This window comes from Grampus griseus (genome assembly GCF_964374135.1).
Source record: "Grampus griseus genome assembly, chromosome: 15".
Classification (NCBI taxonomy): domain Eukaryota; kingdom Metazoa; phylum Chordata; class Mammalia; order Artiodactyla; family Delphinidae; genus Grampus; species Grampus griseus.
Window position 1 is genome coordinate 76,661,994 of NC_139009.1, and position 13,371 is coordinate 76,675,364.

The 13,371-nt window shown below is 49.1% G+C and overlaps 1 protein-coding gene across 1 annotated transcript; it reads right to left on the reverse strand.

Annotated features, from left to right (window-relative positions):
- Positions 1-9,290: 9,290 nt before the first annotated feature.
- On the reverse strand, positions 9,291-12,455 carry IL36RN (interleukin 36 receptor antagonist; the record flags this gene model as incomplete). The annotated part of the gene is made up of 4 exons (XM_082671967.1): positions 9,291-9,515; positions 9,687-9,814; positions 10,813-10,898; positions 12,427-12,455. The coding sequence occupies 4 exons, from the start codon at positions 12,453-12,455 to the stop codon at positions 9,291-9,293; spliced, it is 468 nt and encodes a 155-aa protein (XP_082528093.1).
- Between the last annotated feature and the right edge of the window lie 916 nt (positions 12,456-13,371).

The following is a 13,371-nucleotide window of genomic DNA, read 5'->3' on the forward strand; positions in this document are numbered from 1 at the left end:
TGGTGCCGCCGGTTCTGGGAAACAGGATGACAGGTTTCCCAAAGAGTTCAGCCAGGAGCCCTTCCTGGGGCTCAGACTGGGGTGGGGTGTTCTCTAGCCTCACAGTTTAAGGAAGAACCTGACTGACATCCTGTCCCACTCCCAGCCTGGCCTTAGAGTCACCACCTCCCCCTGCTTCCTCCGCTACTAGGAGGAACCTCCCACCTGCAGCCAGGACGGGGTCTCTCTGCAGTTAGAGAGTGTCGTTCTGGGGACTGGATCGCTTTGCCAAGACTGTGATCTGTGAGAGACCATGCACACTCCCCTGTTCTGTTCCAGATGGAAAACAGCACAGGTTTGAGATACACAGACTTGCGTTTTTGAGGAGGAATGATCTAAAAACTGAAGCCAGTGTTCCTGTACAGACCCTAAACCACAGAGCTGCACGTGGCTCCACTCATTCCGGTTGGATTATCCGTCCCTAGAGCGTTTCCCTGAAATGACCACCTTCAGAAAGGCCATTCCAGAATCCAGCATGGAAAGAAACCCAGAGCCAATCAGGGCATGAGGGTGGTAGGACTTGGAGAATAGCCCAGAAAAGTAAAAGCAAGGATGGCTAGGGCTGATTCTCTCACCAAGGAAGAAGGGAAAGAGAAGAGAAAAGATAAGAAAGCAGAAAAGAAGAGGAAATAGGAGAAAGGTAGGAATGAGGAAGCAGGGCTCAGAGCAGGAGAGAGTGACACTGAGGGACATTTTGGGAAGCAGGTAAGGAGAAGCAGATTGATGAGATGGCAGGACTTCCGGCCATCTCAGCATCCCTGAGCAACATGGCCTGGATCTTAGAAGAAGGACTTAGCCAAGGTGGCTTTTAGTACTGGATCTGCCACTTGATCACCTTGGACAAGTCATTTCCTAATCCTTGGCTTTGCAGTGAGAGTTTAAGGGTTGGTGAGAGCAAAGGATCACAGGAGTACAAATTCTGGATGGATGTTGGTGATGTGAATCAGAGTCTTAAAGCATTCGATGTACTCTGTAATTTCACCTGTTGCCCTTATTCTATGGGAAAATAAGGAATTGCCCAAATGTTTAATAATAAAGATGTTCACGGCATCATTTTTTATAATAACAAGAAGCTGAAAATAATCTACCTGCACAATAATAGGTGACTGGTTAAAAAATTATGGTAAATAAGAAAGTATGTGTACATTAAAGATGATGTATAAAAACATTTTATGATATAAAAATGGTCAAAATACATTAAGTGAAAAGCACAGGTTATAAATAATGTGTGCATTATGATTCCATTTAAATCTGCCCACATACATAGAAACAAAGATGTTCGACACTTTACAGCACTTATCTATGGCTGACAAGATTATGGGTGATTTTTATTTATTTACTTTATCATTTCAACATTTTTCCTTATATGAAAATAAATTTCCTTTGTAGTATATGGTAAGTTTTAATTTTTTTTTTAATGAAGCGTTCGATTACAGTCGTTGGCTTTCCAAAATGTGCCTGCCCATAGAATCACCTGGGGGACTCTTGAGAAGTACTGTTGCCTGGGCTGAAGGTTCTTGAATGACTCAGTGATCAACTGGTCTTGGGAACGTACACACTAGCTCAGTTCTTCTCACTCTCTAATAAACGTGTAAGTCACCTGCAGCTCTTGTTAAAATACAGATTCTGATTCCCTAGGTCTGGGGTGGGACCTAAGACTGTGTTTCAAACGTGCAACCAAATTACGTTAATGTTGCTGGTCCCTGAACCACACTTTTAGTAACAAAGGACGAGATGATCCCCCAGCCCTGATAGGTCGACAGCAGCATGGCTTCCATGCAAGCCCATGTGACTGAGATGCTGTGCTCTCCCTTGGCCAGGCTACTGGGGCTTCTTTGGTTGGAGCAGCAGAAATATGGCCAGCCTAGCAGCTGCGCCAAGGGCTGGCCGGAGCAGACAAAGTGGAGGGTCCCTGTGTAAAGCTGGATAGGCAAGCTGATGACTCCCGCTCTTGGTCCGTGTCAGCTCAAAGAGCTGGCAGAAATTCAGGACTGATCGAGTCCAGCTGGATCGCTGGGGTCCTGTTGTCCTGGTCCAGCCCCAAATTCCAGTGTCTCTCCTACAGACTCCCATATCAGGAACCCCTGCCTGGGGTCCTGGTATAGATTGTGATGAAGTGAGGATCGTGTAGGAGTGAGAAACTGACTTCTAGTCCATCAGAGAGCCTGGGCTCCTGGTTTTGAGTGTTTGCCATGATCCCTCCCAGTGCACCACAAACTCCATTCCCCAAGCTTTCCCTTCCCTATTGTCCCCAAGTGACCTTTCACTGGACTTTGGTCTATACCCCTCTCTGGACCCCATCCTTGGCTGTCTCAGACCTCATCAATTCACCTATCCTGGGTCAAATACCACCACCCAATAGCCCTGGGCTTCCCCATGCTCTTTTGCACATCACACCTGTTCCAGCCTCTCCTTCATCCTCCTACACACTATCTCCATGGAATCTGTTCCCTCCAAGACAAATATTAACTTCTGTGGAGCCAAATCCGAAGATTTTTTTTTTTGATTCCTCTGATCTTTGGCCATTGTCCCCCTGGGACCCCTTGATATTGATTCACACCTCTCCATTCTCCTCAGATGCATTGTAGATTCTCCCTTTGTTTGGGGGTCACCCCTAAACCTGGAAGTCACCGGCCAAGGTCCTAAGCTCTTCTCTTTCATATCACATGAAGCTGCAATCCATCCATTTCCTCAGCTGCAAGATCATCTTTCTCTAATGCCTTCCAAGTCCAGACTGAACATCTTCCTTTATCTCCAACAGCCTACAGGACACCACCCTTTGGATATCCTGCCATCACACCCAACCAAATTCATCTAAGGTCAAATTCACCTTCTCCTCCCAGCTCATTCATCCCTCCTGGTTTCATTTCTCTCACTGCCATAATCTTCCTCTAGACAGGTAGGTTCAAATCCTGAGAACTGTTGACAATTTCTCCCACTTTTCCTGACTCTATGTCAGATTTATCAAGTCCCAATAAATAAATTCTTTAAAATATAACTTTGTTTTCTTCATAACCATTGAAACTGCACCTGTATTCCTGGTTTCTCTACCTTCAATCCAGCCCAACCTATGTGAGGTTCCTGGACTTGTATTCTAAGTACTGCTTTCATCACATCCCCATCCAGCTCTAGAATCCACATGGGCTTTCCATTGTATGATATACTTATCTTAAGTGTATCTCACTTCTCCGTGGACACTAAACCACCTCCCAGGCAATGAGACTTCTTTCTTATCTTCTCGGTAGGCATACTCAAAGTTATCTTTCGGGCTTCCCTGGTGGCGCAGTGGTTGAGAGTCCGCCTGCCGATTCAGGGGACACGGGTTCGTGCCCCGGTCCGGGAAGATCCCACATGCCGTGGAGTGGCTGGACCCGTGAGCCATGGCCGCTGAGCCTGCGCGTCCGGAGCCTGTGCTCCGCAACGGGAGAGGCCACGACAGTGAAAGTTATCTTTCATTTCCCGACCTCATCATTGTCCATTCAAATCTTTGACATTAAGGTCACTGGACATGGCATTATTATCTATAGGTTGAGTATCTAGTTCTGCCAAGTTAATTATCAGTTCAGAGAAACAACTCAGACATACAAGTTCATGTCACTTACCCTCCAATCTTCAGTTTTCAGCATCTATAAAATCATGGAGTTAGAGGATGTGGTTATTAAGATTCTTTCAAGATCAAACAATCAATGATTCCATGACTCAGAGTTTAAAGACTCTTTACTTTACCATTGCAAACGTACTCTGAAGTCCCATTAAATTTCAGTGTGTTATTTATTGTTTTATGTATAGACACTTTTTCCCTTATAAAAAGTTAACAAGTTCTTGAAGCCACAAAGCATAGCTTGTAGCTCTCTCCATCTGCCCCCACTGAGACACACTGGTGCTCATGAGCAGGACATAGAAACACTCACCGCAGATTCGGACGGCAAGGTTGGTTCCAGACCTAACTCTGCTACCAATTTATTTTGTCACCTTGGAAAATTCCTTTATTCCCTAGGCCTCCAAATCCTTATCATTGGAATGAGGCGTTGGGCAAGGTCAATATTTTTCAAAACTATTTTAGGTTTCACGAGGAAATTTTAAACAGACACTAATGAAAGTTAAATGGATAAAAGACACCTGCTTCTGCAGAAGCAGAGAATGATGGTGACACTAGGACCCAGCCAGCATCGACTACTGAAGCAGGCACTGGGTGTGTATGTCAATCCCAATCTCCCAATTTATCCCTCCCCCCTTTCGCCCTTGGTAACTAAACACTCTACTATATATAAAATAGATAATAAGAACTTACTGATAGCACAGGGAACTCTACTTAATACTCTGTAATGACCTATATGGGAAAAGAATCTATAAAAGAGTGGATGTATACATCTAAAAAGATGTATATGTATAACTCACTTTGCTGTACAGCAGAAACTAACACAAAAACATAAATCAACTATATTTCAATAAAAATTACTTTAAAATTTTTTTTGAATTTTTTAAAAATAAAACTAAAATAATGTACACTGCAAAAAAACCCAAAAAAACAAAAAGGCACTGGGGCATCTCTAAGGAACCTCAAGCTTCATAAAACATTGTTGAATACCACTGGCCTGGATGAGTTCTTCTGAAATTACTTTCTAAAACCAGTGGTCCTAAATATTTAAAAATCTTGACTTAACCTATACCTTCTCCTCAAATTCCTTCTATGTGACCCTAGACTTATTTAGCATCCCATGGTGATCTATGTAGGGAATACCTTGCTAACTAGAGAGCTTGCCAGGAGGAGTTAAAAAGAGGGGGCGTATCAGAGCTATTGACAGAGGGAGAAGAAAACAGAGAAAGATAGAATACTGCCTGTCCACCACTGACCTGCAGATGCCAGGTGCCTGGAACCTCCAACTGATTTCTCCAGGGCATGTGCACTGAGTTTATATTGCCTGGTCAGGGTGGGTAAGCCTGTAGCAATCTTTATAACTGTCTCCAGGATGGGGAAGAAGGGCCTAGGGATTTCACAATGTCTTCAGCACAGTATGGATAATAAGGAGGTGGGGAACAACAATGAGTGTTTGTTGAAAGAGGAGAGAGTCACCCATAAAGCCTTGGCAAAAGCCAGACACTGGGACTCTGCTCATAGCTATTGTTCTGGGTGGTTTTGGCAGCCAGATAAATGATGCTGGGGTCAGACGACTTTATATCACCTTCCCTTTGGTGCCCCATGGGGCTCCATCCTAGCCATAGGGAGGTGGAAGAAGCAAGAGCGAGTGTTTCTGAAGGGCCTAAGGACAGACTTTTTTCTGTAGCCAGGCTGTGGCCAGTGAGGCGATGTGAGAACAGGGACTGATGGCATTGTGAGTATGACCCTGTTTGGAATTATGAGAGGAACGTCTCTGTTTTTCAACCGGTTCTATTAGTTGGTACCAGTTGATGAGATGTAATGTCTAAGGAAATCCACTACAGACAGAAGACGTTGACCTTAGATTCATCCTGGAACTGAGCAGGTGCCCTTTGCCCTGGACTATGAGAGCACCTGGCTCAGTGTGATCAGGGTTAGGGGTGAAAAACACTCAGGCCTCTGATTGATATTACTTAATTCAGTCCATCCATCCACCCATCAGTCCATCAACCCAGCCATCCAACCATCCATCCACCCATCCCTCCATCAGTCCATTAACCCATCCATCCATCCATCCGTCAGTACATCTACCCACCCACACATCCATCCTTCTATCTGTCCATCCATTCATCCATCCATCCATTCATCCACCTACTCACAAGGGGCAGAGACACTTGGGCATAGTGCCCAACATAGACCAACTGCCTTATGGTAATTCTTGCTCACAGGTCATTTGCAACGTTCCATAAAAGGCTTGGCAAGGAGGTGGGAGAGGTCAGTCCTATACCCATATGTCTGCAGAGTGACGGATGAGAAAAGATGGGCAGAGACGGGAACAGATTTCTGTTTTCTAAGGCCAACAGTCATTCTTCACTCCCTTTCCCGATCTCTTGTCCCCTCAGCGGAAGAGGTCAAAGTACAGGGTATTATATAGGCAATCAATGAGTGCTTACTGAGCATTGACAATGCCCTGTGACAAAGGCATACAACACCTGGTCCCTGTTGTTAAGTAGCTTTACAGTCTGGCTGGGGGCTAAGCCATAAGCACTTGAAAAGACCAGACTCTCTAATCTGTGGGCCAAGGGAATATTGGAGACAATAGAAACCGAGAACCTTCTCGAGTAAAAAGATAAATTCCTAGAATTGAAAGGGCCTTAGCCCTTTACATGGTTCCTCAATTTTTTAAAGATATTTATTTATTTATTTTGGCTGTGCTGGGTCTTAGTTTCAGCATGCAGCATCTTCTTTGCGGCACGCAGGATCCGTTTTGGTTGCGGCATACGGGATCTAGTTCCCTGACCTTGATCCCTGGTCAGGGACCTTGATCCCTGGTCAGGGAACTAGATCCCGCATGCCGCAACCAAAAAAGATCCTGCGTTGGGAACTCAGAGCCGTATCCACTGGACCGCCAGGGAGGTCTCTGTTCCTCCCTTTTCATCTACTTGTGTCAGCTCGTCCCTGCTAAAGCCCTTTTGAATTCTTTAATCCTACAAATGATGAAGCAATCACTTCAGGCTGCAGAAAGCTTCAAGAATGAGGTGAAATTTCAGCCGCTCCCTGCCAGGTGGGCGGAGGAGAGAGAAAGAATATTCCAAGGTGGAGGAATCGTTTCCACATTCAACACTTACTGGGTCCCGCTTATTTGCCAAACATTATTCGAGGTGCTCGGAAACAAAACTGACACAGCCTTGACCTGGAGGTGATTTTAGGGGCCTCAGACCCCAAGTCAATTTATTACAAGGAGGGGGAGTTAGCATAGCGTGAAGCACAAAGCCCTGTCAGAGCAGATGACCAGGGACCTCCTCTCGGCAAAGGCTCCTCAGAGGAGGTGACAATATGAGACTGCGGCTGGGCCTGTGGGCAGAAGGAGAGCGTGAGCTAGGTCTGTTCTCGGCAGCCCTGAGAGGCCTGTGGTAGCAGCTGTGCTGCCTGCTGCCCAGGGACTTGAGCTGCGTCTGGGCTGGAGCCGCTGCAATCCCCAGAGGCAGACGCTATGGCCTGGCCTCTCCCTTGCTGGTCTTTCAGCAGAAGGTGAACCTGCCAGGCTGGTCTGACTGGTGAGGCACAGATGGAACTCCTGGGGCTCCGACTTGAGCCCCTCCTCTGGCTTCTGTTCTCATTCCCCAGACTTTAGGCAGGGACCCTGGAGTCACAGTCCCTGGCACGTATGTCTGAAGGTGCAAAGGTAGTCAGGGAAGATCTAAACCTTGTGGGAACAGAGAATATTCAACCAATTTGGTACGATCCGCTTTTAAATCAGATGTTTGTGGAAATAAAAGGGTTGGTGCTCATTTTGGGAGGGAAAATAAAAGTCATGGAGAAAATTGCAATCATAATAAAATAACGAATTTGTTTCTCTTCCCCTGCATAGTAGTTATCTATTGCTGTGTAACAAGTGACCCCAAACTTTAACAACTTAATGCAGGAACACTTAACTTTCTCCAAGTTTCTGAGGGTTGGGACTCTAGAGCAGTTTAGCTGGGTGATTCTCTTCAGAGTCTCTCACTAGGTTGCAGTCAGCCAGGGCCGCATCGCCCGAAGGCTTGCCTGGGCTGGAGGAGCTGACTCTAAGCTCCTTGGTGTGGCAGTTGTCAAGAGCCTTCATTTTTCACCAGTGGGTCTCCTTACAGGGCAGCTCACACATGGTACCTGGCTTCCCCCAGAGCAAGTGAAGAAAGAAACAGAGACCAAGATAGAAGCCACAGTGTCTTTTATTACCTAATCTCAGAAGCGGCATAACATCACTTCTGCAGCATCCTACTGGTCATGGAGACAACTCTGGTCCAGTGTGGGCGGGGGCACACAGGGGGTGTGAATACCAAGAGATGGGGATCATTGGCTGCTGTCTTCATTCCTTGGGGCTGCCCTAACCAATTACCACAAACTTGGTGGCTTCAAACCACAGAAATTTATTCTCGCGCAGTTCAGGAGATTCGAAGGCTCCCGAGCTCCCTCCGAAGGCTCTGTGGAAGAACCTGCCTCCTCGCTTCTGATGGTGCCCCAATCACTGGCACACCTTGCCTGTGGCATTCTCCTCAGCCTCCATCTTCTCATGGCCTCCTTCTCTGGGTTTCTTTCTTCTTACAAGGACAGAAGTCCTGCTGGATTTAGGGTTCACCCTCATACAGCATGACCTCTTAACTAATTGCATCTACAAAGACCCTACCTCCAAACAAGGTGTGAATGAAAAATATTGCCTGCCATTTCAGTAACCAGAGGATGTGGTAGCCACCAAGCCATCACATTACAGCCTCCCCCAGCAGTGAGGTCTGAGGGAACTCAGGATGGAAACAGAATGCCCATAGCTGCAGCCACCCACCACAGTGCATCCTGAGGAAACCCCGGATGAGAAAACACAGGATACTGGCCCCAGATAGCTGAGGTGCCTATCAAAGGAAAGATTCCAGTGAGCCCAGAATCTTGCATCTTCCCATATATAGAAAAGCGCTGAATTCCTTAACTTGAGATGTCTGATTGCCTTAAATTAACAATCATCTTTGATGTTCCGAATACCTGGTCTTTGTTGCAAAAACTCCTATATATCCCGGCTTCCCGCTTGCCTCTTTGGAGCAGTCCCTTAGAGTTATCTGAGAGGCTGTCTTCCAGGCTTGAAGCCCTCAGAATGCCCAGCAAATAAAACATAACTCTCAACTTAAGGTTGTACATCTTTTTTCAGTTGACAAAGATCACAGTCTGAGGTTCCCAGAAGGACATGAATTGTGGGGAACAGTATTCCACCAGCCCAGGAGACCCCTTGGAGGCTGGATCCCACCTCTTGGAATCTCAGAAGACTGTGACCAATCCAGGTCAAAGCACAGGACTGTTACCTGTACGTTACCACAAAGCATGAAGGATTCCCACTGCTCCCCTGCCCCTGCCCCTGACCCCTTAGGGGTTTATTTTAGGGGTTTACCTTTCTGCAAGGTTTCACATCAGTAGTGCCACCCAGCAGAAAAGAAAACTGTGGACTAAGCCCCAAATCTCAGAAGGATTTACCCAACCTGGGAAACAGGGAGGAAGAGTGGCCGTGTGCCCAGCCCCTCCACGGTGGAGGCCCTGAGAGCAGAGGTGGGTTCATCACCACGGGTCTCCTCCTACACCTCCTGGCCCTGCCCAAGCTGGCCCGCCCCAGGAGCCCTGGGGGCATGCCGCCCTAGTCACACTGCTGGAAGTAGAAGTCCGTGATGGGGCCGTCCAAGCTGGTGTCCTTCGGGAGCTGAGTGACCCGGAGAGGTTGGTCCACTTCGGGCATGGTGCAGAGAAACCAGCCCGGGTAGGCGGCCACCTCGAAGCTGGAGGTGAGCCCCGTGTCCCGCCGGTAGAAGGTGAATCCCTTGGCCTCCTCGGCACTGTGGTAGAGCTCCATGATGTTCACTGGCTGCAATCAAAGGGCACGGCAGGTGGCTGAGGGGCAGGGGCCGGCCCCAAGGCACAGGGAGGCGGAGCCATAATTAACAGAACCCTGGAGGGAGAGGAGCCCAGGAAGCCGTGGCATCGGCATCTTTGACTTAGTGAAGCCACGTGGTGAGGCACCCCCAACAGGACCCACCTCTAGTTTCAGAGTCGGTTCCTGCTCCATCCCACACGACAGGCACTGGCTCCCACCCTGGACGCCCAGGATGACTGGAGAGAGCTTGGCATCCAGATACCGATTGGGGACCACGCTGATCTCCTCACCTAGAGGAAGGAAGCAGATGCAGGGACCTTGGCCGCCCTTCCCTCCCTCTGCCCCATCATGGGCTGTATCAGGCCTCCTGTCCCCAGGCTGGACAGAAGGGGAGCCTCATAACAGCTGTCATGTAGGGAAGGGGGGTCTCCTGCCAGCTGGTCCAGTGGAAGTCAAGGCAGATAGCACACGGTACCACCTCCCAACCCCACGCCCACTCCAGGGTCAAAAGTTCAAGTCTTCTCCAAGCCCCAAGGGAGACTGACCACCTCTTTTAATGCCCCTCGACCTTCCAGCCTCTTTTCTGTAACCTGTCTTGATAAACCTCCTATTAGAGTTAGTTGGTATCTTTCCACCCCCTGTGAGATTCCTGAGAACAGAAAAGGGTCTCACTTTTCTCTGTAAAATCCCTCCATCTCACACACACACACACTCAGCCTCACAGAGGGCTCTGCCTGGCCCCAGCGCCCAGTAAGGCTGTTCTAGGCGAGTAGGTATGTGCCACTCTAGGGAGAAGGTCCTGTCACACTGTGTGGGGCTGCGTGAATGAGCACGAGGCCAGATGGCATCACCTGCTGCTCTAGGCCCCACCACTCTGAGTGACCGAGGACCCTCAGAGCACCGAGAGGACCAGGGGCAAAGGGGCAGAAACCCACTCCCACATGGGAGTGAGGGTGTAGAGAGCCTGCTTTAGGGCTCTCCTCAGCACTGGCTCCCACAAAAAGGGATGTTGGACCCAAGTCCACCTGCGAGGAAATGACAAAACAGCTATCTTGGAAAATAATCCCACCTTTGCTTAGAGGCTTCCGGTGGGACTGGGGCATGACGCCATGCCGGAAGGTGTGCTATTTTATTTGTCCTTGCTCGGAGCCTGGTTTTCTGACGCCCCGTCTACTGTGTCAGGCCCAGGGTCTGCTGGCTTGTGCCAATGTTTCTAAGCCCTCTTCAGGCCCCCTCCCCTCAGAGTATTTAGAAACCTAGGGAAGTAGGGTCCTCGTTTGCCACCAACCTTTAATGACCTTCCCTGCTTGCAGCGCTCCGGCTTGAAGCTGGTTATCTTGCAGATAAAGCACCTTCAGTGCCGCATCCTTCATTCTAAAGCATCAGGACAGGATGACACTCAGGGCAGGTGGTGGGTGCTCCAGCTTGCCTGGGCTCTGAGAGTCCCCCAGTCTCAGGCACCGTCACCCTGTCTTCCCACTGAGCCAGAACCTTCTCTCCCAGCCCTGGGGGCTCATGCCTACCGCCAGGACAAGGCCACAGCCTCCCATCTGAGTCTGGGGTTTGCCCCTTCATCCTATTCAATCTGTATTTTTTTTTTTTTGTTTTTTTTTGCAGTACACGGGCCTCTCACCGTTGTGGCCTCTCCCGTTGCAGAGCGCAGACTCCGGACGCGCAGGCTCAGCGGTCATGGCTCACGGGCCCAGCCGCTCTGCGGCATGTGGGATCTTCCCTGACCGGGGCACGAACCCGTGTCCCCTGCATCGGCAGGCGGACTCTCAACCACTGCGCCACCAGGTAAGCCCATCCTATTCAACCTTTTCTACGCTAACCAGACTCTTCCCGGTGTCATGTTGGAAAAGAAACTAAACTGAGTCAGAGTCCTGTGTTCTCATCCCGGCTCTGCCGCCATCACTGCTGAGTCACGACAGACAAGTTATTCACCCTCTCTGGGCCTGAGTCTCCTCATTGCTAAACTAAGAAGATGGGACAGATGCTGCCCAGGCCTCTTCAGGATAAAAATGCGCCTTGACTGACTTCTGCCTTTACTTCTGTTTGGTGCATTTACTTCCGCTTGGCCATACAGTCCCTACCACGTGAGGGATTTCTTTACATTTAAAATTCGTTCATTTTGCTTTTCAAATTTAATTCACACCTACAATCTCAGTTGATTTTCTGACATCCTGTGAGGCGAAAGCTATACTCTGAAGGGGGTTCCTCCAGATGTGTACAAATTGGTTCAATGCTGACTAAACACAATTAAACAAATCTCTACTTCAAAGTGACTAACATGCTGAAGTGTGCTGCGGTCCTTTTTTAAGGGGACTTAGAAAGCATATTTCCCACATTTCCTGGACCGAGGAGCATCATTGTATAGAGACACTCGTAGGACTGGGGTTCCACAGAACGCACCTTGGGAAAAGCTATACTAGACTCCGAGTTCAGTGAGAGCAAGATTCTTCTCATTCACTGTTGCAAAAGTCCAGCTCATTGTAGAGCCCCTGGCTCAGCACATGCCAATGGACAGACAGGCTGACTGATAGAAGAGTTTTGCTGCTGCTGTCTTGTCCCAGAGGGCAGCCAGGAGGTAGTGGTTGGATTGACATCTCTTCACTGCAGTGGGTGGTAACAGCAGGGCTCTAAGCCGGGCCTCCTAACTCCCTAAAAGGGATGAGGCCACAAGCCCCTCTCATCAGGGAAGCCCCAGGAGAGGGCCTGCTCCCGTCTGAAGAGGCTGGAAGAACTCCTCTAAGGGCAGGGAGTTGCTGTTCACACCTTCCCAGCTGCCCATCCCACCTGTGGGACAATCACAGCGCCCTCCCCGGAAAGGCTGGACAACAGATCTACCCAGAATTCACTCCCCCGCAGAGGACATGACCCAAGCAGAGGCTCAGCTACTCACCGGAAGCACAGCGCCCCACTCAGGACCATCTCGATCTTCTGTGTGTTGACACTCCTATTTTGAGATAACGGAAAATCTTAGGTGGAGATAGAGGCTGAGCCGGCAGGGGCCCCAGTAAGCAGCCCCCTGAGCGCCCCGGCATACGAACAGCCCCCAAGGATCAGGGGATTCTAGGTCTGGGGTTAGGAGAGGTGAAGCCCAGCTCCCCAGAGGACACCTCAGACTGCTCCTTTCTCTTGGCAGGACCCGAGGTGTCTGCCCGCTCCTCCGAGGTTGCCTCAGCCCTTTGAGTGACGCCCTAGGGTGGGGCCCCTGAAACTGCCTCAGCCTCCGGAGAAGGGGGGTTTCCAGAGTGATTTCACACCACCTGTCGCTTCCAGAAACACCTGATGCTCATTATCTCTCTCAGGGACGGAAGCTGCTGGAGACAGTCTTCTTCTAGCAATTCTGAAGAGACAGTCTTCTTCTAGCAATTCTGAAGAACTTCCAGGGGCTTTGCAGCCCTTAGTGAGCACTCAGCTCCTGGACATGTGGCCCTTCCAGACCCAGGGGTATCATGCAGAGAACAGCTGAAGGAAAGCAGATTTTAGAACAACCCCCTTTCCTCCTTCCTCCCTCCCCTCCTTCCTTCTCTCCCTCTTTTGTTCCCTCCCTCCTTCCTTTCCCTCTTTCCTTTCTTCTTTTCTCCCTCCCTCTCTTCCTTCCTTCCTTCTTTCCTTCCTTCCTTTCTGCCTTTGCCGGGACTACGGGAAATGCTAGAGGTGGAGCTCTCCTGCTTAGGGGATGTTAAGTCTACGTATTCATTGTAGATTAACGTGAAAATCCGTATTGACAAAACAAAACAAAACACATGGATACTAATCTCCAGTGTGTGCGTCATCAGCAAACCAAGGACAACAGTTTTTCCCCTGCACATACACGCCTGTAACCATCACAGCTTTACAC